Genomic DNA, 27,973 nt, shown 5'->3' on the forward strand with positions numbered 1-27,973 from the left:
GGTTCTCCCGAGGGAGCAGATCTCACCGGCACGTCAGCATCCCCACTGCGCGTGGACCCAGCTCCTCCATTCCATTCATAGCCCGCATCTCCTGATCCAAGCTTCCTTCGGTCCCTTGCTCAGCTCTGTTCTCTCTTGTCCCTACAGTTCTGAATGACATCATCTCCACCATGTTCAATCGAAAGTTTATGGAGGAATTGTTCAAACCCCAAGAGCTCTACTCCAAGAAGGCCCTGCGGACGGTCTACGACCGCCTGGCTCATGCCTCCATTATGAGACTGAACCAGGCCAGCATGGATAAGGTGAGTAGACAGCTGCCTCCTCCCCTCGGTTGCATTTCTTGTCCCTTTGGCACATGAGCACAGACTGGGTCAAATGAGATGACGAATGCACTGGTGCCTTCCCAGAAAAAGGCGCTTGTAGGTAGCAGTTCTTGGTACTGAGTTTCGGAGTTGGAAGGGACCTCAAGTCGTGCATCCCAGCCCCTCTGATGTTTGTGTCATTCCACCTGCCCATATGGGCAGCTGGCGTTGGTGCCCACATGTAGGAACACACACCTCAAACCAATACAAGTGCCAAACCCTTAAAAACTTTTAATTATACTTCATTCTTAAACACAACTGTGTCATGAATTTTATTTTTATTTTTATTTTTTGAAGATTATTTATTTATTTATTCATGAGAGACACACACACACACAGAGGGAGGGAGAGGCAGAGACACAGGCAGAGGGAGAAGCAGGCTCCATGCAGGGAGCCCGACATGGGACTTGATCCCGGGTCTCCAGGATCACACCCTGGGCCGAAGGCAGCACTAAACTGCTGAGCCACTTGGGCTGCCCTCCTGTGATGAATTTTTTTTTTTTAAGATTTTATTTATTTATTCATGAGACACACACACACAGAGAGAGAGAGAGAGAGGGAGGGAGAGGCAGAGACACAGGCAGAGGGAGAAGCAGGCTCCCTGCAGGGAGCCCAACATGGGACTCAATCCCAGGTCTCCAGGATCAGGCCCTGGGCTGAAGGCGGCACTAAACCACTGAGCCACCCAGGCTGCCTGTGTGATGAATTTTGAAAGCAAACTCAAAACTGCTCAGTCTTTACTTAGAACATGAACATACCTATTTCTTTGGGAAACAAATGATTGGGCCACTCTGATTTTTAAAATAACGAATCCAAATAAATAATGGTGGAGAATAGGGACTCCTGGGTAGCTCAGCAGTTGAACATCTGCCTTCGGCTCTAGGCGTGATCCCCAGGGTCCTGGGATCGAGTCCCACATTGGGCTCCCCGCAGGGAGCCTGCTTCTCCCTCTGCCTGTGTCTCTGCCTCTCTCCGTGTGTGTCTCTCATGAATAAATAAATAAAAATCTTTTTAAAAAAATAATTATGGGGCAGCCTGGGTGGCTCAGCGGTTTGGCGCCGCCTTCGGCCCGGGGTATGATCCTAGAGACCCGGGATCGAGTCCCACGTCGGGCTCCCTGCATGGAGCCTGCTTCTCCCTCTGCCTGTCTTTCTGACCGTCTCTTTCTCTCAGTATCTCTCATGAATAAATAAATAAAATCTTTAAAAAAAAAAGTATTATGGGAAGCCCGGGTGGCTCAGCTGTTTGGCGCCACCTTCAGCCCAGGACGTGATCCTGGAGACTCAGGATGGAGTCCCACGTCAGGCTCCCTGCAGGGACCCTGCTTCTCCCTCTGCCTGTGTCTCTGCCTCTCTCTCTCTCCTCTCTGTGTCTCTCATGAATAAATAAATAAAATCTTTTAAAAATAATAATCATTATGGAGAATAGACAAATCTCCTGTTCAGAAGACTCTCCTGTTCAGAATATAGTTACTTCCCCCCTCCCTGTGTGGGGCGGCAGTCAGTGACTTCCTTCCAAAGGGACAGTATGGAAGGGGAGAGAACAGCTAACTTAGAGTGGAGAAATGATAAACACTACAGGGTCAACATCAACGGTCATGTCAATCGTATGTACCCCGATACAGTGGGATGAGGATAGCACTCTACCTCTGTGGTCTTCCTCCCTGAAACCCATAACCCCAGTGAGAAAAACATCAGACAGATAACAGTTGGAGGTCATATTCCTGGTATCTGACCAGGACTCAAAACTCCCAAGGCCACCAAAAAGGAGAACAGGGAAATCGTCATAGCCAAGAGAGGCCTAAGGAAACCTGATGACCACGTGTAACGTGGGGTCCTGGGTTAGAAATAGGACATTAGGGGAAAATTAATGAACTCTGAATAAAATATAGACTTCAGTTACTTTTAATAATAATAATAATTTTAAAGGAATTTAAAATAAATATTTTTAAGGTTTTATTTATTTATTCATGAGAGACGCACAGAGAGAGGCAGAGACATAGGCAGAGGAAGATGCAGGGTCCATGCAGGAGCCCGATGTGGACTCATCTCAGGACCCCGGGATCACGCCCTGAGCCAAACGGAGGCGCTCAAAATCCATACTCCCTTCCAGCTGGTGCCCGACAACCTCAGGGAGATGGGCTGCCTTTAACTCTGCCCTTACCTCCTCTCACTGACTTCTGGAAAGTTACTTTATTTCTCTGAGCCTCCATGTTCTCATCTATAAAATGAGGATAATAACAGTTTTTCATCAGTTCTGGGAGAATTAAGTGAGATAACATAGTACACCAGGGCCTGATCCATAGTAGATGTTCAGTCAACATTAATCATCTCTGCTCTCTCCTCCCTCTACCTTTAAGAAGGCTTAGGTTTCCACGGAGAAAGGACACAGAATTTAGAATAAAAAATAAAACAGATTCAGGTCTTAGCTCTACCAGTTATTAGCTGCAGACTCAATTTACTAATTCTGAACTTTCCTGTCTTTATCTTTTACCTGGTTTTATCCTTTACTCCTCTCACGGTGTCCTATCCACATCAAGTGCCTAGCATCTGATAAAGGTGGCAGAGAGTCCCAGATCTAAATTTTTAGCATTATATGTTCACACACATACACACACACACACACACACCCCAGGTCCTGGGTATGCCGCTTTCTAAATGGAATGTTTAGCTGCATGTTGGAGAAGTAGGATCATGTAGAAGGTTCTAGCAAATGCCAGGATCTGACCATCCTGAGGTCAGAGTTCACCCTGCCACTTACTACAAGCTATGTGGAATTAGGCAAGTCTCTTCATTCTTAAACTGAGGCTAGCATCTTCATCATAGAGTCCCCGTCAACATTACATGGGACCAGACCAGGTGATCTACGAGAGTGGTGCTCAGCACTACATCCGTGGCCATAGTCTCCATCCTGCCTCGGACGTGCCCACAGCTTCTGTGCCAGACTGATTCCTCATGTCCCCCCACCCCCAGGCTGGCCTGCCACTGAGAGTGTCAGCCTTCTCCCACGCCCTAGGTGGAAAACACTGATCGTTTTGGACAGCTCTCATCCTCGGCCCCAAACCTAGTCTGGCAGATGCCATATGTGACAGTTGTTCATTCAAAGAATCACATGCTCTTCTTTTCCCTGCCTTTTCCCTGCCCTCCGTCTTCATTCCTGGCCTTACTTCTGGATTACTCCAGCAGAGTTTCTCTCAATCTTGTAGTCACTAGATGTCATTACACACCTGTCAGGAACCAGGTACCAGCTAATCTCGCCACCTCCAGTCTCCCTTCCATCCCAGCTCATCATTGCCAGACTCACTAATCTGGCTTAACCACCACTTCATCACGGCAGCTCAGAAAACTTTAGTAGCCCCTCCAAACCCCACCATCTAGTCTAAATTATTTTGCCTGTCTTTCTTTTTTTTTTTTTAAAGGTTTTATTTATTTATTCATGAGACACACAGGGAGAGAGAGAGAGGCAGAGACACAGGCAGAGGGAGAAGCAGGCTCCATGCAGGGAGCCGGACGTGGGACTCCATCCCGGGTCTCCAGGATCACACCCTGGGCTGAAGGCGGTGCTAAACCACTGAGCCACCTGGGCTGCCCTTGCCTGTCTTTCTAAAACCTTTAATATTCTAACTGTGCCATACGTATCCAACCATGTTTCCCACAGACCCCAACACGAGCCACCCTCTCTAATAAGGCTGTTCTCCTCATTGTCCCAGGAAAATAGCCTGCTCACTGCTGCCTGAAGGCCTCTGCATGCTGTTCCCCTCAACTAGAACGCCTTTCCCCTCCTTCAGTCAGTGTGAGCCCATGACTGCAGCCTTCTGCTCCCACAAAACCTATCCTGACCACTTCAGTCCTCACCAGTGTCTTATCTCTGATCATTCGTGGACAGTCAGACCACACATGGGGCTTGCTGATAGCTCATTAAGTATGGTTCAGCATTTAAAATTGCTCTTACACAGTTGTAGGACTTCACACTTGCCACTCACACGCATACTCTCTCCTTGACTCCTCTTAGCAGTTAAGCAATGACCGGAAGCTAGGGAGGTTTTGTTTTTGGTTTTTTTTTTTTTTTAGATTATATTTATTTGCTTACTTATTTGAGAGAGAGAGAAAGAGAGAGAGCTCAAACAGGGGGACGGAGAAGAGAGAAGAACCTCTAGCAGACTCCACACTGCTAGGGCACCGAGCCCGACATGGGGCTCGATTCCATGACCCTGAGATCATGACCTGAGCCAAAATCAAGAGTCGGACACTCAACCAACTGAGCTACCAGCCGCCCCAGGGAGAGTTTTTTACAGATGAGAAGACTCAGGCTCAGAGAGGCAAAGGGACATGGCCAGGGCCATCCACAACACGAGAGCCGCAGCAGCGGAGGGCTGGTTTTTGAATTTCTGCTCTGTGAGACCAGCACCCAGTCCAGGACCCCACGGTTGCTGACACCATTCCAAACATGTTCCGTTAGCAACACATGTAAGCTGACCGGAAATCCTGGTTTTCCCAGGAATACCCTGGTTTATTCTTGCTGTCCTGGCTTATTTATTCATATCATCCCCTTTTACACTCTTGGGTTGAGGGATAACTGACATGGTCACGCGAGCTGTAGGAGATGCCCCGAACTGGTCTTCTGGAAACGCTTGGCCGATCGATCCTATGGAAGTGCTGATGTCTGCTTCTGTTTATTTTGTTCAGCTCTATGACCTGATGACTATGGCTTTCAAGTACCAAGTCTTGCTGTGTCCCCGCCCCAAGGATGTGTTACTGGTCACCTTCAATCATTTAGACACCATCAAGGGTTTCATCCAAGACTCCCCAACCATCCTGCATCAGGTGGAGGAGACCTTCCGGCAGCTGACTGAAGTAAGAGGGTCACCAGCCCATGAGATCCCAGCCCCATTCTTATTCTCATTCCCCTGCTGACAGCAGCCAGATTTCATGACAGATAGAACAGGACGAGGGATGACAAAGCCTGCCACTCTCCCCCAAAATTCTAGAAATCTCCAAGTATCCCTTTTGGCCACGTAATGGATCTACCCTCCTACTGTCGACCTTGGCGTCAGGAAAGCATAGACACGGAGCCCAGCCATTTCTTCCTGACTTTTCTGAAAGGGACTTGGTAGTGGATGTGTCCCCTGCTCCTGTGGGCCACGCTGGGGCTTTGTCCCCTGGGGAGGGAGCCGCGCTGGCTGTCCTGCTGCCCTGTCCCCCGGGTGCCCGCCTGGCCCTGCCTGTCGCTGAAGCCTCTCCCTGTCTCGCTGAAGCCTCTCCCTGTCTCGGCAGACATACGGGGGCCTCTCGGCGGGGGAGTTCCAGCTGATCCGCCAGACGCTCCTCAGCTTTTTTCAGGACCTGCACATCCGGGTGAGTGAGTGGGCGGCCCAGGAGCACCCTGCACCACTGTCCTGGGGCAAGGGGGGGCCAAGCGGCCAGCAGAAGAGGACTGAGGGTGCCCAGGGAGTGACTCCCCCGAGTTTGGCTCCATGACCATAAATTTCCCAATAACAAATCTCAGCAGTTGGTAAATGGACCAAGGAAGAAAACAATGCCACCATTCCTTCCCGGTTACGTTATGTTTCTCTACTTTTTTTTTTAAAGATTTTATTCATTTATTCATGAGAGACAGAGAGAGAGAGGCAGAGACCAGGCAGAGGGAGAAGCAGGCTCCACGCAGGGACCTTGACGTGGGACTTGATCCCGGGTCTCCAGGATCATGGCCTGGGCTGAAGGCAGCGCTAAACCGCTGAGCCACCCGGGCTGACCCATTTTAAAAGATTTTATTCATTCACGAGAGACACAGAGAGAGGCAGAGATACCAGCAGAGGGAGAAGCAGGGTCCATGCGGGGAGCTCGATGTGGGACTCGATCCCGGGACCCCAGGATCACGCCTTGAGCTGAAGGCGGTGCTAAACCTCTGAGCCACCTAGGAGTCCCATGTTTCTTTAAAATATGATTTATTCTCTTCTCTGGAGGAAATGGGGTCCCAAGGGTCCCAACCTGATCTCAGTTATAAGGCCTTCTCTCAAACCTTAGCATCCTTGACCTCTCCAGTAGCAGACAATGTCGGGAGGCTGCCCTCCCGCCCCACAAAGCCCCTCTCTTGGCCTTTTGTGGCCCCAGACCTTCCTGGCCTTGCCCTACAGCCTCCTGGCTCTGCGCCCCCTCAGTCCTTCCCCCCTTCACCTCCACCTGGGACTTTGGAGTCTAACCTACACCCTCCCCTTGCCCCAGCCCTGCCACCAAGACCCACAGCTCCACCTGCTTGCTGAACTCTCCTTGAGGAGGCGCCAGGTCTGCAGTGAAAATCATCTCCAAAATTCCAGTCCTGCCCCGCTGCTGACTTCCCGATTGCTTTTGAAGGCGCCGTCTTCATTCACTCAGTTTGATTCTCCTTCTCTGATCTTCATCTGACGGCCTTACCGAGCCTGCCTTGCCAGGGCCCACGTCCTCCTTTCCCTGCTTGCTGGTCCCAGCCTGGCTCGGGCCCTCCTCTGCTTATCGGCTCTTGCTCCCAACTGACCCTGCCTCCTCCCTTCAGGCCTGCTCGGGACAATTCTCCACCTAACTGCTGAGCTTCTGAATGTGGGGCCCGTCTCTCTTGGGCAGCACTTTGTTCCTCTGCATAACTTAACTCCCTGCTATGGGAAGGATGGGTGATAGGGCAAAATGAGCCCAGGCTCTGGAGTCAGACATCCTGGCATTTGAATCCCAGCTCCAGCACAGCTCTGTGACCTGGGGCAGATTACCGCTCTTGAACCTTACTTCTTCATCTGAAAACTGGACATGATAATGCCATGAGTATAGCCGAGTAATAGCCGATGCATGTGTAATACGTGTGTATTTGCTTGTATGTGTACAGGCGAGAGTGCTTCCTTCCAGCAGTTGGTCCCAGTGATTACCTCCTGGCTGTAGACAACTGCAAGGAGGATGGGAATAGGACAGAGACTTGTGTTCCATTGTATACCCTCTGAACCTTTTAAATCTTGTACTTGTGCAGGTGTAACGTATTCACACAATAAAATTCAAAACAGCGACACCTGGGAGGCTCAGTGGTTGAGCATCTGCCTTCGGCTCAGGGCATGACCCCGAGGTCCTGGGATCGAGTCCCACTTCGGGCTCCCCGTAGGGAGCCTGCTTCTCCCTCTGCCTGTGTCTCTGCCTCTCTCTCTCTCTCTCTCTGTTTCTCATGATTAAATAAATAAAATCTTAAAAAATAAAGTAAAATAAAATTCAAAAAAAAGGAAGCAGTAGGATGCGCTTAGTACCTGATTATTATTTCCCTTTTACGGGCCAGGGAAGACAAATAGATTTCAACTCGGAAGCCAATTTAATTTTTAACCCTCATGAATAATTTGATTTGCTATGGATCGAGTAATAATAACACCAGTATAAATTAGGATCTCTAATAGACATTGATTAAATAAAATATATGAAGTACAAATGACATCAAGTTCTGTATTGCTTTAAAATATTGAAAACTCGGCATCAGATTCTTATCAAGACGATGATTATCTGGACATTGTTTTATGGGTTGTAGTGATAGGAGCAGCTATATTGATTTCCCAGTTCTGACCAGATAAAATTCATTATAATGAAAAGACACTCTCAATAATAAGTTCATAACAAAATCATTAAAATATATTAAACTACAAAATATATTAAGCTTTAATTGCTACATAGGTCAGCAGTGAAACATCAGGATGTTCATGAAGAAAAATAGGAATCACATATCCTGACGATACTCAGCCACTGTTCCGTCACGCTTGGCTGGGCTTCGAGTCTGGTCTTTAATGGTAATTCCGCAGTTTGTGATTGCCTATGCGGATTTTCTCTGTGTTCAAAAGAGCCTTAACAGTTTTTAGATTAGTTAGTAAAACCAACTAATTCAATCAAGAAAGCATAGGTCTGATCTAACACTCCCTTGCTTATTGTTTAGACAAAGCAAATACAAAACGCCTCATCTGGATATCCAGAGCTTTCTGTGGTATCAAGAAACAACCTGACATGGTTTTAATGGGCTCAAGGCCCTGACCTGCCCTCAGGCCTGGCCAGAGACTGCCTGAAAACCCATTCCCCTTGGGATCCTGAGTGCTCTTTACAGCCCCTTCAGCCCTCCCGAGCTCTTCCAATTGGTCCCCCACCCTCTCCTGTACTCACTCTCCCACCTTCCCTCGTGGACTGCCCTCGTGTCCTTCCCATTGTTTCCATTGTTGGAAAACATCATTCCATCTTCACCTCTCCATGGAATGTTCCCTATACCTCCCCTCCATCATCTGCTCCGCCTGGAAATATTTCAACCCGTAAGACCCGGTCAGTCTAACACATGTTTATTGTGTGCCATGAAAACATTCCAGGCACTGTTTTCAGCACTTGAGATGCGTAAGTGAACAAGACCGAGGCCCTGCCTTAAGGAGGTTCTTCTACACTAGGAGGAAGAGACAGGGAGGATAAGTAAGTCATGTTCTTGTTCTGTTAACTCTAGGAAGATGGCAAGATTAGGTAAAGTTATAAAGGGCAACAGGGAGGGGATGTTGCATTAGACCAGCGCTGTCCAATAGCACTTTCTGTCTATGGAAATCTTCTATATCTGTGCTGTCCAATATGATAGCCACTAGCCACATGTGGCTATGCAGCACTCAAAATATGGCTAGCGTGACTGAGAAACTGAATTTGTAATTTAATTTTAATCTCCACCCTTGACTAGTAGCTACTGGATGGAATTAGATGAGAGGGTCAGGGGCAGTCTTTCTTTCTTTCTTTCTTTCTTTCTTTCTGCCCCATGGGGCAGCCTTTCTGAGGATAGACCTTTTATTGAGAATGTGACTAAAGAAGATCTCGGGGAAGCGCATCTAAACAGAAGGGAGAGCAAGTTCAAAGGCCCTGAGATGGAAAAAGCACGATGCGTTCCTTGGACAGAGAGGAAACCGGTGTGGGTGAAGCCTGCCTAGGCAGGAATGATGCGGTTGACAAGCAGTGCAGCACGGGCACTAACCAACCAGAACAGGTGCCAGTCATAACCTACCCGCTGACTTAGCTCCATACCTAGTGAGCAGTTGGTTCTAAGAGTAAAGAAAACATCTCAAGCATCCTAAGGTGAGCGGTAACATGATCTGATGTGTATCTGGAAGATGAACAGTATGGGGCAAGGGTGGAGGTAGGACAGCAGTCAGGACATGACTGCAGAAATCTAGGTAGAAAATGAAAGTTTTTGGTGCTGCCAGTAGAGAGTGAGAAGTCGCCACGTCTGGGGAATCCCTTCAGGGCAAGAGCAGAAGACTTACTGAGACACTGAACATGGGGAGGAAGGAAAAGAAGAATGGAGAAGGGCTCCTATGCTTCTGGCCTGAGCAGCTGCTGGTGCCCAGTGCCATTGGCCGAGAGGGGAAGGACCAAGGGAAATATATTTGGGTAGAAAAATTCATTGATTTGACTATTAGACGTCCGAGTAGCGATGTCAAATAAGCAACTGAATATGCAAACCGAGAGTCCAGGGGAGCGGTTATCTGCACACATGATAGAGATGGCATTTGAGGTCTTCTGGCCTCTTGGTGGAGGCTGGGCACTCTCCCTCATCCCCAGGTGGGGTGTTTGAGGCACCATCAGCATTTTGCCACCTCCCCCCTCACTTTCAGATCATTATTCTCCTGCCCTCGTCAACGTGGCCCTCTTCTAGTGAGCCCAGACCAGCAACCAAGCACCACGCAAAGCCCTGCGCTCATCACTCACTGCTAAAACTGACTGCCAAGCCACTCGCCCGTATTCCCGGAGCATTTATATCCTGGGCTCACTCTCCTCCTGGCCACCAGAGAACTGCCACCACCCTGGGGAACGTGAATGCTCTAGGACCCCCCCCCCCCCCCCCCCCGCCTCATCCAGCACTCCGACCCCACACAGCTCTATGACCTTCATTTCCTCTTTCCATAGGAAACATGATTCCTACCCTCAGGAACTCATTAGAGGAGGAGAGAATGCACTAAGTGCCTTACAGATTTTTTTCAAAGATGTTATTTATTTATTCATGAGAGACTCACAAAGAGAGGCAGAGATGCAGGCGGAGGGAGGAGCAGGCTTGGGGGGTTGTGGGAAAACGACATGGTCATGACCTGAGCCAAAGGCAGATGCTCAACCGCTCGCCACCCAGGTGCCCCCAGATGTTTGATTTTAAAAACAGAAGAGTATAAAGAGAGAGGACACAAAACGGGAGGGCGGTCAGTTCTACCCTAAGAGAATTAGAAAAGTCAGGGTGCCTGGCGGGTTCAGTCAGTGGAGCGTGTGACTCTTGATCTACAAGTCATGAGTTCAAGCCCCACACTGGGTGTAGAGATTATTTAAATAAAATTTTTAAAAAAGAAAAAAAGTCTTCATAGAGGGCCTGATATTTTTTTTTTTTTAAATGGGTTTTACCAGGCCCAAGGGAAATAAAGGGAAGGGTTACCTGGACACCTGGGTGGAGGACACCATCTCAATAAAGACATGAGGTACATAACCACCTAGTGTATTTTGTGGTGCAGGGGGTGCGGAAGGCTGCAAGCGTTTGGGTATGGCTGGAACATAGGACTTAAGGAGGAACATGGCTGCAGAGAAGAACAAGGGCCCACTGGACATTATCTGGCAGGTCCTTGAAGCAGGAGAGGGACAGGATCAGATATAAGTTGAGAAGAGTCTCTTCAGCAGCAGATTGGAGGATGCATCACAGCCGATGAGAGGGGAGGCAGGCAGGCCAGTTAGGAGGCACCTGCAGTGGCCAAGTTAGAGATGACAAAGGTCTGCACTAGGGACCAGGGTGGAGACGAGGGGCCAGATACAAGAAGTGATCACTGGCGAGGTGGTGCTGGGCAACTGCATGGGAAAGTGGGGGTCAGGGAAACTCTGATCACTGGCTTGGTGCCCTGGTGGTGTCCTCCACTACCATCAATCGGGAACACTAGAGGAGGATCAGGTTTGGGAAGACAAATGATGACCCCCTGTTCTGAGCAGGGTGAACTTGAGGTGCATCCATTGGAACCTGTCTAATAGGCAATGGAATAGATGCATCGGATGCCCGGGGAAGAAGGCTAAGTGGCAACTCGAGATCTGAGAGCCATCAGCACAGAGGTGAACACTGGGAACAGACGAGATCACCTGGGAGAAAAGAGTGGGGAATCAGAGGAGAAGGAAGGGGAGAGTCACGCTTACAGCAGAAGGTGAGCAGAGGGGCCGGGCAAGCAGACAGACCCACAGTCCTGTCCAGCCGAGGGCAGGTTGTTGAGCGAAACACAACCACACACTTAACTGAAGTGTGGACATTTCAGACCAGCTGTGACATAGTCAGCCTTGTTAGAAGTACGCTCACAGAGGGTCCGGCACACATATACATATTCCCACTTCGGATTTCTTTCTCCGTGCTTGCATTCACATCCCTTGGTCACAGAATCTCAAGGTTAAGAATTCCTTAAGGGTTGTCCTGCCAAACCGTCCAATCAAATCCGTTTACGCTTCAGGTTACACATTACCCCCAAAACATGCCTTGTGCCCTTCCGTCTCTGCTTCTAAAGTGTCTCCATACCCACCTCCCTCTAGGCCCAGCTCCAGACCCCTACCTACCTACCCCCATGCCTTGGTCATTCTCTTCAGTAGGTTACTCAACAATGCGTCTGCTACCAGCATCTCCTGCTTTATCCTATTCCTTTTCCCCGTCTCATGCTTGGTTCCTGTGTCCAATTAGAACGTAAATCCTGAGAGTATTAGCTGCCGGGTACTGAGCCCTTACTATGTGTCAGACTCTGTGATAACTACTTTTTCATTATCTGATTTAACAGGTAACGCTCATCCATTGAATAGATGCAATTATTACCCCTAGTTTACCAAAGAGAAAACTAATTGCACAGAATGGTTGTGTAACTTGCCCCTAAACCCAGAGCCAAGAAGTGGCCCAGCTGAAGCATGAGCTGAGACAGTCTCACATCAGCATGCCAAGCTGTCAGCTTATGGATTCCTACTGGTTTGCATTGTCACTTGTTTGCACACAACAGATGCTTCTTTTTTTTTTTAAGTTTGAGGGTTTTTTCTTAAGATTTTATTTATTTATTCATAGAGATGCAGAGAGAGAGAGAGAGAGAGAGAGAGGCAGAGACACAGGCAGAGGGAGAAGCAGGCTCCATGCAGAGAGCCTGACGTGGGACTCAATCCAGGGTCTCCAGATCACGCCCTGGGCTGCAGGCGGCGCTAAACCCCTGCGCCACCCGGGCTGCCCAACAGATGCTTCTTTTTGAGGATATTACGAATATAATCTTGTAGAATTTTTGAGTTTGAAGGGATCTTCAAATTTATCTCATTTTACAGATGAGGAAGCTAAGAGCTAATCAAACTGATTAACTGCTACAACCTGTAGGAGATTTAATCAGACCCTGATCTCCACACAAAGTATACAGACCAGTGGTACCCGTCTAGCTCAGCTGGTAAAGCATGTGACTCTTGATCTCCGGGTTTTGAACTTGAGGCCCAAGTTCGGTATAGATATAGAGATTACTTAAAAAAAAAAAAAAAAAAAAAAGTACGTAAACCAGGGAGTAGAAATAAGCATAATGTGGTGTTTGCAGTCACCTAGAAGACTTTCAAACTCGGGATCCCTGGGTGGCGCAGCGGTTTGGCGCCTGCCTTTGGCCCAGGGCGCGATCCTGGAGACCCAGGATCGAATCCCACGTCAGGCTCCCGGTGCATGGAGCCTGCTTCTCCCTCTGCCTATGTCTCTGCCTCTCTCTCTCTCTGTATGACTATCATAAATAAAAAAAAAGTAAAAAAAAAAAGACTTTCAAACTCTAGTGCCAACCAGATCTACCTGCTGTGGCCCCTTCCCACCAACCTGTCCAGCACATGGCCTGCAGCTTGGGCTGCAGAGCCAGAAACACAAGGGTTGAACCTTCAGCTCTGCCCCTTACGAACTAGCTGCCCTTAAGAAAGTATCTCAACCTCTGAGCTACCAATTCTTCATCTGTAAAATGGAGGTTCTGATAGGCCTCACAGCTGTATGGGAAATCAGCAGGGAACCTAGGAATGGTGTGGAATTTGGAGTCAGCCTTGGTTTTGAATCCAGGCCCCATCTCTTACTGTTCTCTCTGGGCAAGTCACCTCACTGTGGGAGCCTTGGCTTCCTCATCTTTAAAATAGGAGTAATAATTCACATTGACGTGGATAGAACTGGAGGATGTTATGTTGAGTGCAATAAGTCAATTGGAGAAAGACAATCATCATATGGTTTCACTTGTATATGGAATATAAGAAATAGTGAAAGGGACCATAAGGGAAGGAGGGGAAACTGAGTGGGGAAGAATTAGAGAGGGAGACAAACCATGAGAGACTCCTGACCCTGGGAAACACAATAAGGGGTGCAGAAAGGGAGGTGGGCGGGGGGATGGGGTCACTGGGTGATGGGCACTGAGGAGGGCACTTGGTGGGAAAAGCACTGGGTGTTATTCTCTATGTTGGCAAATTGAACTTAAATGTTAGAAATTGTTTTAATTTAAATAAATAGATGGATAGATAGAGATAGATAGATAGATAGAAGTAAATGGGGGTAATACAGTTCACCTGGAAGACTTGCTTCTTCAAAAGAAGGTATGTTTGTGAAAACATTGTAGCTCTGCTGGGCTAGTTATGCTGAGTCTTTCTCTCATTTTTTTTTAAAGATTTTATTTATTTATTTATTTATTTATTTATTTATTTATTTATTTATTTATTTATTTATGAGAGACACACAGAGAGGCAGAGACACAGGCAGAGGGAGAAGCAGGCTCCATGCAGGGAGCCCGATGTGGGGACTTGATCCCAGGACCCCAGGGTCATGCCCTGATCCAAAGGCAGATGCTCAACCGTTGAGCCACCCAGGCGTCCCTTTCTCTCTCATTATGATAGACTTACTAGGTAGTATCCCGAAGCCATTACACATTTTCCATCCTCAGAGTGCTTGTGTCTAGGAAAATATACCCCCCAAAAATAACAATAAGTATATATATTTTTTCCAGGTATCCATATTTCTAAAGGACAGAGTTCAGAATTCTAATGGTCGCTTTGTGTTGCCGGTGTCCGGGCCTGTTCCCTGGGGAACTGAAGTTCCTGGACTCATCAGGTGAATTCTCAACTGTAATTGTCAGACCAGCATTCGGGGGTGCCAGGAAACCACCATGTGGGCCACCAGAGAGAATATGGCACTGCTGGGTTCCCCCCCCGCAATTCCTTCGGTAAAGCACAGCAGTTAGAAGGCCAGGTTCTCATCCCAGCTGTGCCGCTTAGCAGACACTTGAGGCCAACCACCCAGTTCTTCAGGATTCACTTCCTCATCTATTAAATGACTGCTGTGAGGATGAATAAGATACTAATGCTCTGAAGTGCTCATTCAGCGCCTGGCACATAACATGTAGTTAGTAAATATTAATATTATTATTATTATTATTATTATTGCCTCAACCAGCATCTTTACCTTGAAGGAGTGCACGGATTCCTTTTTGTCCCCTAGTACAAAGAATAAAGAAGCCTCCGGGACTCCCCCGAGCTTGGAGAACATCCCATCATGTTATATTTGTATTCTAGGATGTTCAACAACAAAGGCAAAGAAGTGAAGAAGGTGGAATTCAAGCACGGTGGACACTATGTCACTGCCCCCAAAGAAGGTTCTTTTGAGCTTTGTGGAGACCGAGTCCTGAAACTGGGAACCAATATGTAAGCAAATCCTCCCTCTCTGAATGAATTCAAGTCCAAGGGCGGTCACTTCATTTAAAAAACCAGCTTGATGTCCTCCTCTACGGAAACCTCTACAGACAAGGGGAATCACTTCCCCTCAGGTAGAAGGCATGCAGAGCCCTGACATTTTTTCTTTTCTTTTCTTTTTTTTTTAAGATTTTATTTATTTATTCATGAGACACAGAGAGAGAGAGAGAGAGAGAGAGAAGGAGACACAGGCAGAGGGAGAAGCAGGCTCCATGCATGGAGCCCAACACAGGACTCGATCCCCGGTCCCCAGGATCAGGCCTTGGGCTGAAGGTGGCACTAAACCGCTGAGCCACCTGGGCTTCTAGTGAGCCCTGACATTTTCAAAGGGCCCCCAAGATTTCCAAACATAAGGCAACTCACCAGGCTGAAAAGATAAATCATTTTAACTAACCATGGACGAGAACTAGCCAAAAGCTCTGTCACGGTGGAGACACAGGAAGGTGTGGCCTTCACGCATCGCTCACAGTTTCTTCAGTAACTACTTTGCGAGAAGAGCCTTTGCCACACAGCTTCACAGGTATTTTTCTTTGGGAAAACGTGAAATCTGAATGCTGACACTCACTTAGTTAAATTTTGTACTCCCAGGACATTTCTGGATGCTTTTTAACATCTCAAGATAAAAGTTAGGTGCTGTAGTTGTGAGTTAGAGGAAGTCTGTGTGTAAAAAGGCTAGACAGTGTTTTCTTTTCTTTTTAATGTTTCTACTACTGATTTTTTCTTTTATGGGATTTTATTTTATTTTTAAAGATTTTATTTATTTATTCATGAGAGAGAGAAAGAGAGACAGAGACACGACAGAGGGAGAAACAGGCCCCATGCAGGGAGCCTGACTCCAGACTCGATCCCAGGACCCCAGGATCACGCCCTGGGCCAAAGGCAGGCACTAAACCGCTGAGCCACCCAGGGATCCCCTAGATGGTGTTTTCACAGTTTTCCATTGATACCAGGTACAGCATTAACCGGCCCGTGGAAACGCATATGTCTGGAGCATCAAAAAACTTGGCTTCACGTACACAGGTGAGCCTCTGCCACCCTTCTGCATCTTCAGAGCTTATTTCTAGACACAGAAATCTAGATGGAGAGGAGGGTGGAAACTCTAGACTTCAAAGCCAGCCAGCGCTTCCCTCATTGTTTGCAATTTTCTCGGTTCGGCCTTACAAGTACAAAGGTTTTTAATTGTAGTTTCTCATGAAGACTTGCAGTGATCTGACTAATTAGGTAATTTTAGGCTTGGCTCAACCACCATAATTAAGCTGGAACCTCACACCAGGACACGTGAAACAGTGCTGCGCCAGCGCCACTTAGGCCTGCGGTTGCTGAGTCTAGGACTCCTGTGCATCGTGATGCTTACAGCATCCCTTTACACTGCTACCCGAACAACGACGCGCTAGCTAAGGTCACAAGGGGGGTTTAGATTCTCTGAATTCCATCTTTTATTTATTATTTTTATTTTTTTTAAGATTTATTTATTTATTTATGATAGACATAGAGAGAGAAAGAGAGGCAGAGACACAGGCAGAGGGAGAGGGAGAAGCAGGCTCCATGCAGGGAGCCCAACGTGGGACTCGATCCCGAGACTCCAGGATCACGCCCTGGACCAAAGGCAGGCACTAAACCGCTGAGCCACCCGGGGATCCCTATTTTTTGAATTCCATCTTTTAAATTTGCACAGAATTAGCGGCAGCTAGCTATAGGACAGACCAGGAAATATTCAGTGATTTGGCACACGTTGATCGAACTACTTCTATGGGCTGGGAACCCAGGGACACAAAGCTTGGCTTACAAGGAGAGGTGGGCACGCAGACCCAAGTGTCAGTAGAAGCAAAAGGCACCAAGGGATGGAAGAGCGTGGCGGCATTTGGGGGAAGCAGGGAGGCAGCTTCTCTCCACACCACTAGACCGTAGTCACTGAGGCCTGGTGGCCAGATTTGCCCACACCAGGACCCTGGGGACTGATTCCAAAGAAGCTTAAGCAATTTAGACTTCGCCATTTAGGCAAGTGTCAGAGGGCTTTTATCCCAAGCGAGGAAGGAGGGAGAGAAGGACTCTACTTTAGATAACTGGTGGCAGAGTGACCGACCAAGACGGCAGGAGGGGAGGGCAGGGGGCGGCTGGGTTGGAGGTGGGGTACAGGGGAGGAGTGGAGGCTGAGTGGAGCCAGACCCCTGGGAGGCAGTTTCCCCGGTGTGTTCGCCACAGGCACCACCTGAGGGCAGTGTGGTAGCTCCTGTGGAAGCTGTGCCCCTGGCCCTGGGGCATTTGCTGAGGCTACTTGCAGTGGCCTGAGGACCTAGACTCCTGGAAGAGGAAGCAGTGTTCCCCTCCAAGGAGGAAGCTCTCCTGAGAACGGGGATGCCTGGGGCCCTCCACTCATCCTGAAAGTGTGAGAATCTCGGGTTTGCTAAGAGCCCTTCTGCTTCTGATTGTGGATGGTTTCTGTTTGAGTTAAGCATGTTTTCTAATACTTTATCTGGACACAGTCCTGCCCAGGATAACTTAAACGGTTGTTGTTTTTGCCTTGTTCTGTAATGCCACCCTGGGGCTCTGGGGTCTCAGCAGGAAATGTGATCACCTGCACCTGGCTAAAAATCCTGAAATTGTTTCTGCAGGAAAGCATTGTTCCAAACCCTCTTGCTAAAGAAGAGCTGAATCTCTTGGCCAGGCTGATGGGAGGGATGGAGATTAAGAAAGCCAGTGGCCCCGAGCCAGGATTCCGGTTGAATCTCTTCACCACCGATGAAGAGGAGGAGTACGTTTTAAACCTGTTTCTTACAAGGCATATGTAAAAAATCCTAACCGTGAAAAGAACCCAAAAATGGCCATGATAAGCCAGTAACACTTATATAGATGTAAAGGTCACAGAGGAAAACCCAGCAAATTCAATAACCTAGTTAAAGAGGAATCCACCAGTATTAAATGGCCTGAACCTTCTGGATTCATTCAAGAGATAGTTCTAGGGTTTTACTTTAGCAAAGCAGAGCTGAACAAAGAAGTATTAGAAGTCAAGATAATCATAGTGAGAAAAGTCTGTTAAGAAACCAGAGGGAAGCCAGAGCATGATGACTTTGGGATAAACCAGTTTCCCCCAAAACCAACGGGGAGAGTAATCCATCCCGATTTGTCCAGAGCCTGATGGTTCGTATAGCACTTTTACACCATGGTCTCCTGTGATCCTCCTTGCAACCAAATATTTGCAGCGAGGGCCGCCTTCTGCTTCCGTATCCATGGACCTAACCTTTTGTGCACTTCTGTGCGACAGGTGCCATGGTAAGTGCTGGGGACACAGAGATGGAGGGTAAGACCTAGAGCCTGTGCCCAGGAGCTCGTAGGGTAGGAGGCAGGGAATGCACACGGACACAAGTCCCTTCAGTGCCGGGTCCTAAACGCTCTGACGGAGGACGCGGGGATTGACTCTGCACCAGCAGATGGAGGCAGCTGGCATCCGGGCTTGGTCTCGGAGGCTGCCAAGGAGAGGAAGGGGGAAAAACAGTCTTGGCCAAGTGCAGCTACATGCAAAGGTGCAGAGACGTAAAAGGACTTGACTTTCTGGAGCATAGGGTGCGCTGCTTGGGGAGAGAACAGAAAGCTGAAGGGAAGGGGCAGGAGGCGAGGCATAAAAAATAGGCTGCCAAGTTGTTGGATGTGCCAGCTTGCCACGCTGGCAAGGAGACAGCCCTGACCTTCGACCCGTTTCTCTACCGCCTCCTGCAGACAAGCGGCGCTCACCAGGCCAGAGGAGCTATCGTACGAGGTGATCAACATACAGGCTACTCAGGTGGGTGTGAGTGGGTGACCCCACAAGCCACGTGTCGGTCCCCTCCTCATCTGCTAACTTTGAACTCCCCAGGCCCCCCTTCTCTCTAATCAGCCTGTACCCAGAGCCCCTGCTCTGACACACGGCACCACGGGGGACAAACCTTCTACACCCCCTGCGCGGAGAAGCAGCTGTGCCCACCCGTCCCCTTCACTGCCTTGCCCTCTTGTTTCTCCACCAGGACCAGCAAAGGCACGAGGAGCTGGCTCGCATCATGGGGGAGTTTGAGGTCACCGAGCAGCCGAGGCCAAGCACCAGCAAGGGGGATGACTTGCTGGCCATGATGGATGAGTTATAGCTGTGCCGGCCGAGCACCCCCACCCCGCGGTCCCTGTGGGGTGGGCCGCCCCATAAGGACCCCGGGGATGCCCCAGGCAGCAAACCGAGCGAGGCTGCTGCTAGTTTTCTACTGAGTGAGTGGTTACCTCCCATTCCTGTTTGTGTTGTAAAGAACCATGCGAGGCTCCTTCCAGTCTGGAAGGCGCACACATATACATGTTTTCAGCTTTTCAATTGGACCTTCTCCGTTTTCTTCTGGCTTTACGGCAACCATCCAAGGCCTCCCAGGCCGCAGGTTCAAGCCCCAGAGTCACTAAGGGGGTGCCCTCATTGCTGCTTTCACCTGTAGCTTTCCCGTGGACACATGTAGCCCACAGATGCCCGTCTGTGAATCATCACGATACTTCAGAGCTTCCTGGGATGTACGCGGCCCTGTGAGTGAGTTTGAAACAGGTGGGAAAGGTGGTCGGGGCCCAGTTCAGACAGTCCTCCTCAGCCTGGCACCCTGGAAATTGTAACCGCAGGGGTGGAGCAAGCAAGGCCATGACAGGGAACATGCAGCTGGGCTCCACGCAGAGCAAGCAGGGGTCTGGCGTCCTCTGCACCTCTGGCTGGTCCCATATGTGGTGTGGGCTTATCCCACATGGAAACCTGTACCGAGGATATAGTTTGCTTGATACGGACTCCTCACCCCCAGAGTCTTCCTCTGCCACTTAGAGTTCCTGCCTCTAGAGACCCTCCTCCATCTATACTTCATCCTCAGTGGCGGGCAGAGCCTTAAGCGAGGGGGATACGTAGGTGGCATGCGTGGTGTGCCACTTTCCCTTCCACGAACCAGAGGAGGTACTTCCCTTGGCAGGGTGCCACGTCTAATTAAGATCCACGTAAAATATCTCAGGCCAGGGCTGTCCTAATTACTTCAGGAAGGAGCATTAGCCCCCCACCACGTGCTCACCATGGACTGAGTAACTGGCAGGCTCAGAGCCGGCCAACGTCTAGAGGCCAAGGTCCACCGAGTCCCACGGAAGGAATATCCCGAGTGGCAGAAGGCACGAGAGAAACGGAGCTGAGCTGGCCATTGCCCGAGATTGAGCCAACCCCAGCGACCACTGTGGCTCCTCACACGGCAGCAAGAGTGGTGGCAGACATGGTTCTGGAAGGCGAGGGTCAAGGAAGCCGTCCTTAGCCTGCCCGAGTCAGGGCATTTGGATGCGGAAAGAGAAATGAGCAGATGAACTTATGTTGCTTCCTACCAAGGAAAGTCAATTGTCATTTCCTCACCTGCAGAACCCCCCAGAGGAGAGGCCCGTGGCGCGGTATGCTCCTCTCACAGCTTACAAAGGGCCCTCTGTCTTGGTCTCCTGTGAGCAATCTGGCCACCAGCTGGGGTGGTCTGAAAGGGTGACAGATAAAGGGAAAGGCTCAGTCCTGTGCTAAGTCAGCTCCCACCGCACCGCTGCAAACCCAGACCTCACGGCCTGCTCCGAGCCTGTCCTAGGGCCCTGGACGTGGGCCTCCAGCTGCTGAGAAGCAGCCTCCTCCCTTCGCCTATCCCAGAGCCCTGCGGATGATTTCAAACATGTCTCGGTTCCCTCTGTAAACAAACAAGATACAGATCTCCCTTAGGGCCGCCTTGTGATGAAGCAACCTTTGACTTTCATGTCTCTAGACTTGCACACATATTGAGAAAAACAAGTGTACCTGCCCAGTGGTTGAGGGCACGCAGAGAGAGCAGGGGAGGCAGGAGGAGGCGAGGAAAACAGAAGACGGGGGTGGCTCTGGCAAGAACGTGGGCTGGGGACGAAGGCTGCGTCAGTGTCAGAGTCAGGCCCCTGGGCCCGGGCCCCACAGCCTCGAGGGCAGTCACTCTCCCCAAGCCTCAGTTCCCTCGTCTGGAAGAACGACAACTAGCTCACGGGCTCAGAGCCGGCTTACCCGGATACGACGCTGAGTTTGCAGGCCCTACCCCAGCGGGGGCTGAGAACTGGGATTTATACCCATGCCACCACTACCCCACTCCATGCTTTGGGGGTACATTGGCTGTCTTCCAGCTCTCCTGGGACTGACTAACGTCTTCTCCACTGAGTTTCAAAACGTTCCACTGTGTTCATAAAGTGTTGGCGTGCCCTACAGATTATAGGAGGCAAAGTTCTAGAAAAGTCTTCTGGATGGAAGTTCTTTAGTGGCTCCCAGACGAAAGGTATAAAAAGTGAGAGTGGAGGAGAAAAAGAAAAGGGGGGGAAAGTGTATTTAGCCCTCAGTTTTAAGAGGAAAGCCACCCCACCCTCGTCCACATAGGTATCTAGCGATTCTTAAAGGTAAACTCACTTTCCGCCCCCGCCCCAGTGCGGTAACCAGGTCCTGGAGATCCCCAGGTCTAAACAGGGTCACACTCCCTCATCCACTTGTACTGGGTTATCCCCGGCTTATCCAGGACAGAGGCCAACTGAAGCCACGGGAAACCACAGAAAGAGAAGCGCAAACTTCAGAAAACATACTGATTTGCCATAGTACCTCATCCTAAAGACCCGAGTTAAGATCTGAAAACTCCTACACTCTCTACTTCACCTTCACTCCCTTTGTGTTGAGCCTTGGGTAACAAGGCCTTGGCTCTTCAGGCCGGGTTCCTGGACAGCTGGCGGTAGAGGGGGTTAGAGGAGGTGTTGGGGGGGGGTTGCATTAAGGAAACCCCATCACAGTTGGATCCTCCCCTCATAGCTTTGTGACTGAGTGTGAAGCGAGTTCTCAGATCCGAACTCCCCCTTTTCAAATGTGAATGTCAAAATCCTTGGAATCCAGCGCCAACGGAAATTACTCTGGATGATTTGATCAACAACCCCATCCAGTACTCGCGCACACGCACACATGCACTACCAGCGGTGCCTCTGCTGACACAAACAGCATTACCTCCTTTGTCAATTCCCCAAATTCCACGAAACCCCAACTGCATCAGTCACGAGGAAGCCACACCGCCAGCACAGACCCAGGACTCCTAAATCCTAGAGGCCCACATTAGCCTCTGATCACTCTGCCCTCGGTTGTCTTTATAAAGCTCTCTAACTTCCTTTTGAAGCGTTGGGGCCATTGTTTTCTCGGGTCTTCAAGGGGGAGCCATGGTGTCAGCCCAGGACCCCCCGACCTGCAGCAGGTGGTCATCCTAGATGTCCTGTCCTTTTTTTTTTCTTTTTTTAAAGATTTTATTTATTTATTCACGCGAGACACAGAGAGACACAGGCAGAGGGAGAAACAGGCTCCATGCAGGGAGCCTGATGTAGGACTCGATCCCGGGTCTCCCAGGATCACGCCCTGGGCCAAAGGCGGCACCAAACCGCTGAGCCACCTGGGCTGCCCCTAGATGTCCTGTCCTGAAGACCTACCTCTCAGCTTCAGGTACAGCTTCTTCGTGTGCTTGCCCTCATCCCCTGCCCACTTCAGCACACCTCTTACCTGTACCCTTCCTCCCCTCCATCACACCTTCCTTCTGCACCTGAGACTTGAATCCCAACCTGCGGAGGACGAACTCCCAGCCCACCCACTCCCGCCACAGCTGGGGCCTCCACTTCTGCAGGCCGTCCTTGCTTCTCTCCATCGGCTCCCTGGCCGCCTGCCCCCAGCCATGCACTAGAGTGGTCTACGCAGCTCCGGTCACTAGAGTCACTACGCAGGCCCCTGCTGCCTTCTCTGTGGGCTGTGCGGGTTGTGCGACTCGGCCCCACGCAAAGGCCTGCTCTCTTCCCCAGGCCCCTGGGCCTTTGGAAGGCTCCTGGCCTGGCCTAAGTCCATTTTCTGCCTAAAACTCTCTCCCCCGTCACCACGGTGGCTCCCCTCCTCCCTTCTGACCACGCCTCCCCTCCCTGCCTCAGTGGCTCCTGACTGCGGAGTGCCCTGCGTGGTGCAGATGGTGCTGTAGCCAGTTTTAGAAGTCTTGTCAAGGGGTGGCCTGGGTGGCTCAGTCGGTTGGGCGTCTACCTGCAGCTCGGGTCACGACCCCAGGGCCCTGGGTTGGAGCCCCAGGGCAGGCTCCACGCTCAGCAGGGAGTCTGCGCCCCCTCTCCCTTCACCCCCATCCCATGCTCACTCTCTCTCAATCTCTCTCAAGTAAATAAAATCTTTTTAAAAATGGCCAGTCAGTTGCCAGCTGGTCCCTATTTTGCCCCTGGCTTCTCTCCCCACAGACCACAGGCCCTCATGCGCCCTGCAGCACCCAGAAGTGTTGGCATCACTTTCTTCCCAACAGACTGTTCTTTTCAACTATTACTATGGCCCCTCCTCACCGGGACTGCAGGCTCAGTTTCCTTGCGATCGCCCGCATCACCTCATTACTCCATGTCCAACACCCACAACATTTTTACTTATTTGGTACATTTTCTTCGCTTTCAAAAGGCTAAACTTTTTTTTTTTTTTCTAAGATTTTATTTATTCATGAGAGACACAGAGAGGCAGAGACACAGGCAGAGGGAGAAGCAGGCTCCATGCAGGGAGCCCGATGTGGGACTCGATCCCGGGTCTCCAGGATCACGCCCTGGGCCGAAGGCGGCACTAAACCACCGAGCCACCCGAGCTGCCCTAAACTTCTAAAATTAAATATAACACAGGGGCACCTTGGTGGCTCAGTCAATTAACATCTGACTTCTGGTTTCGGCTCCGGTCGGGATCTCAGGGTCATGACATGGAGCCCTGAGTGGGGCTCCGTGCTCAGCAAGGAGGCTGCCTCCCCTCTCCCTCTGCCCCCCACCCAGCTCTAGCATGCTCTCTCTCCCTGTCTCTCTAACATAAAGAAATCTTTAAATATAATGCAGACTGGGACAGTTTTCCATAGAAAGGAACTAGAAGCAATGGGTAAGAGTCACCAAAAACATGCTAACGATGGAGTCAAACGCCTGGGAGCAAGTGACTGGAGCGGGGCTTGGGCCCTGGGTGCTGAGTTGGAGCAAGTGACCTGGGAATTACCCTCTCGGGATTCTGTGATCCTCTGACGATTGAGAACTGAGCCATAACCGCTCATCTAAAGCGACCAGGAAAATGCCAGGCTCCTGAAATCAACACAGTTCAAGTGGGCCCAGTACTAAGGTGAGGTTTTTGTTGAAAAAAAAAAAAAGAAAGAAACCAATTCTGGCTACTTAACTAGAGAAAAACTACTTAAAAGGGCTTCAGGCAATTCACAGTTGTCAGGAAGACAGGAAATGTGGGAGAAGAGCCAGGAGCCAAGGGAGGCTGACAGAACCGCAGAGGACTCCAGCCCCAGCAGCAGCCCCAGCCATGAGGCCTCGGCGGTGCAGACACCAGGATGGAGCCTAAACAGTCCCTGCTGGTTTGTGTCACTTGCTCCAGATTTAGGGCCCGATAATGCCTGAGTTTAGGTCACAAGCCCACAGCCATAGCTGACATGGATCAGAGATCATATCTGGCCCTTAAATCATCCAAAGCAGAACCCCCACTTCCCACCGAAATGCATAGAATGTCAGACTTCCCCCAAATGTGGCTGAGTAGCCAAAAAAATGAGATATCCCCCACAGGGTCATTCCACTATCTCTCTAGATACCCAGAGTTAAAAAAATTTAAATCACTGAGGGGCTCCTGGCTGGCTCAGTCAGAAGAGCATGCAACTCTTGATCTGGGGGTTGTGAGTTCGAGCCCCACGCTGGGTATAGATGTTACTAAAAAAATGAACTTAAAAAAAATTCTTGGGGCATCTGAGTGGCTGGGATCGAGGGGCTTTCTGCTCAGCCAGGCACCTGCTTCTCCCTCTCTCTGCCCTCTCTTTCTCTCTCTCTCTCTAAGTAAAATCTTTTTTAAAAAACTATTTTAGGTATGTCTGAGTGGCTCAGTCAGTTAAGCATCTAACTCTTGATTTCATCTCAGGTCATGATCTCAGTGGGGAATCTGCTTGAGGTTTTTCTCTCTTCCTCTCCATCTGCCCCTGCCCTCGAGCGTGTACACTCTTTCTCTCGAATAAATAAATCAATCTATCCATTTATTAGAGAGAGAGAGAGAGCACAAGCAGGGGGAGCAACAGAGGGAAAAGGGAGAAGCAGACTCCCTACTGAGCAGGGAGCCTGGACCCCAGGATCATGACCTGAGCGGAAGGCAGACACTCAACCGACTGAGTCACCCAGCTGCCCCAGTAAATAAACCTTAAAAAAAAAAATGTTAGTCATTGATTCCTCCTCCTCCCATTCCAACTCGAGATCTAATCAGTCTTCAGGGAGTCTGATTAGCTTGTTTCCTTCTTTTAATATTCAGCCCTTCTTTCCCTTCCTACTGCCACCATCTTCATTCAGATCCCTGTCACCGGATGCTGAATCTGCAGAGGACAAGCAAAAATACAGCGAGCAGTATGTTATGGGGTTAAGGGAGAGACATCCCTCCCAAATGGGATAATCAGTGAAGACTTCAGAAAGGTATGGCAATTGAGGCAGGCTTTGACAGAGAGATTGGACTTAACATCCAAAGATAAACAAGAGAGGATCCAAGCCTTTGCAGCAAGACAGCAAAGGCAGAGGCAAGAGTGCGGGACTTGTCTGAGTTTTTGAGCAGGTAGGTCTAACTAGAGAGGAGGGCACTGGATTTCAAAATTGAGCGTTCATGATTGGATGTGCAGATTTCCGAGCTCCACTTTTGATTCCGTGAAACAAAGCCTTTTGTTAAAGCAACTTGTTCCCATGCCATGATTTAAGAAACGCTGGTTGGAAGAGTAGAGAACCTGAAAGAGATCCAGCTGGAACGTGAGTTGGAATCAGATCAATGTCAGCACTGGAACCTTTATTCTACTAGTGAATCAAAAGTTTTCTTAGCAGGTAAATAATATCATAACTATACTTTGAATCTGTTGGCAAAGGATCGTGAGACACAAAGACCAGTAATATGGTTTTTATAATGAATCAACTGAGAGAAAGAAGGTCTCAACTGGGTTGGCGGCAGTCAGAAAGAAAAGGCAAGTGAAGGGTGGGAGACCCTTCTTCCAAGAATTTGCAGGGCTCCGTGACTGACGGGTGTAGGGAATCAAGAAACAATCAGAGTTATGTTTATTCAAGATGCCCTATTTGAGTAGCTGAAAAATGGTAGCAACTACAGAATGGGAAAATTTAGAGCAACGACAAATTTGGGAAGGACCTAATCTGCCTCATAGACATGCTGACTTTCAAGCACCACTAAGACGTGTGGGAATAAGCAACAGAGAGTTGGAAAACAGAGTTCCATAGATCAGCCTGGGCTGGTAAGTTAGACACGGAGCTCAGTATGTAGTAGCAGGCAGCGGAGATTTGACCAAGTAGAGTCGAGGCCGGGAACAGAGCCCCAGAGAAGGCACGCATGTTAGGGAGCAGGAGAATGAAATGGGACTGAGAGAGAGAAAGAGGGAGGGAGATGAAGACAAAATCAGAAATCTGTGAAGCCAAATAATACAATGCCCCAGGGGAAAAAAAAAACTACCAAGGAGGAAAATGGTCAATATAGTCAAGCACTAAGAAGGATAATGAAGGACTGAGGGGAGAGAGAGGTTCTCCTTATGAGCAAGGACCATCAGTTACCCCTGCCAGAGAAGTTAGTGGGGTGTTGGGAGCAGAAGCCAGATTATAGTGAGGTGAGTAGATGAGAGCTCTCAGGATAGACTAACAGTTCTCAAACTTTCTGATCTCAGAAATCCTTTATACTCTTGAAAATTACAGAAAAACCCAAAAAGCATTTGTTATGATATATATCTCACACATATATGAAGTTGAAATAAAATTTTAATATTAATTCATTTTTAAAAGATAACAATAGGGGCCCCTGGATGGCTTAATCAGTTAAGTATCTGCCTTCGGCTCAAGTCATGATCTCAGGGTCCTGGGATCCAGCCCCACATTGGGCTCCCTGCTCAGTGGGGAGTCTCCTTCTCCCTGTGTCCTTCTACCCCCACAGGCTCTCCCAAAATCCTGAAAAAATAAAATAAAATAAAATAAAATAAAATAAAATAAAATAAAATAAAATAAAATAAAATAACAATAATAGACCCATTAACATATTTTTATATAAAAATATTTTTTCCAGGGCAGCCTGGGTAGCTCAGCAGTTTAGCGCCGCCTTCAGCCCAGAGCATGGTCCTGGAGACCCAGGATAGAGTCCCGCATCAGGCTCCCTGCATGGAGCCTGCTTTCCCCTCTGCCTGTGTCTCTGCCTCTCTCTGTCTCTCATGAATAAATAAATAAAATCTTTTATTTTTTTAATAAAATCTTTTAAAAATACTTTTTTTCCAAAAGAAAAAATTTGATGAGAAGAGTGACACTGTTTTATGTTTTTGCAAATCTCTGTAATGCCTGTCATAATGGAAATCAGCCAGATTCTCATATCTGCTTCTGCATTCAGCCCTTGTGACCTGCTGTTTTGGTTGAAGTAAAAGAAAACCCAGCCTCGCACAGATATGAAGTCGGAAAAAGGAGAACCACAAGGGTAGTGGCCTCCTGGAGAAGCTACAAGGGCAGCTTGCAGGGAGAACAGAGGCAGTTTCTATTTGTAGGATGCGAAGAGACCAACTATGATCCTCTGGAAAAGGGAAAGAAAGGCTCCTGGCGGAACTGGAAATCAATGAAGGAGAGAGTGAAGGAATGAAACAAGCCTTCCTCTTTGTGGAGCCAGGTGCTTTCACATAGGAATGAAGGTCAATTCTCTGAGACAGACGTTACCTTAAAAAAAAAAAAAAAAAGAAAACGAAAACGAAAACAGGAAATTGAGGCTTTTACCAAGGCTGTAGAGTGACCTTTGAAAAATGGAAATCGGGGATGCCGGGGTGGCTCAGTGGTTAA

The 27,973-nt window shown here is 49.1% G+C and overlaps 1 protein-coding gene across 2 annotated transcripts in view; it reads left to right on the top strand.

Annotated features, from left to right (window-relative positions):
• The window catches only part of OSCP1 (organic solute carrier partner 1), a 30,585-nt gene extending 11,156 nt beyond the window's left edge, over positions 1-19,429 (top strand). The window contains exons 2-11 of one of the 2 annotated variants that reach the window (XM_038557882.1): positions 148-302; positions 5,048-5,215; positions 5,617-5,716; positions 11,369-11,535; positions 14,353-14,456; positions 14,918-15,046; positions 16,045-16,114; positions 17,707-17,846; positions 18,809-18,872; positions 19,093-19,429. In XM_038557882.1, the coding sequence (XP_038413810.1) occupies positions 148-302; positions 5,048-5,215; positions 5,617-5,716; positions 11,369-11,535; positions 14,353-14,456; positions 14,918-15,046; positions 16,045-16,114; positions 17,707-17,846; positions 18,809-18,872; positions 19,093-19,209 (1,214 nt within the window). In that variant the 3' untranslated portion in view covers positions 19,210-19,429. The remainder of the gene's footprint in view (positions 1-147; positions 303-5,047; positions 5,216-5,616; positions 5,717-11,368; positions 11,536-14,352; positions 14,457-14,917; positions 15,047-16,044; positions 16,115-17,706; positions 17,847-18,808; positions 18,873-19,092) is intronic. The other variant, XM_038557883.1, reaches the window with a different exon arrangement.
• The last annotated feature ends 8,544 nt before the right edge of the window (positions 19,430-27,973 follow it).

This window comes from Canis lupus, chromosome 15, assembly GCF_011100685.1.
Source record: "Canis lupus familiaris isolate Mischka breed German Shepherd chromosome 15, alternate assembly UU_Cfam_GSD_1.0, whole genome shotgun sequence".
Lineage (NCBI taxonomy): Eukaryota > Metazoa > Chordata > Mammalia > Carnivora > Canidae > Canis > Canis lupus.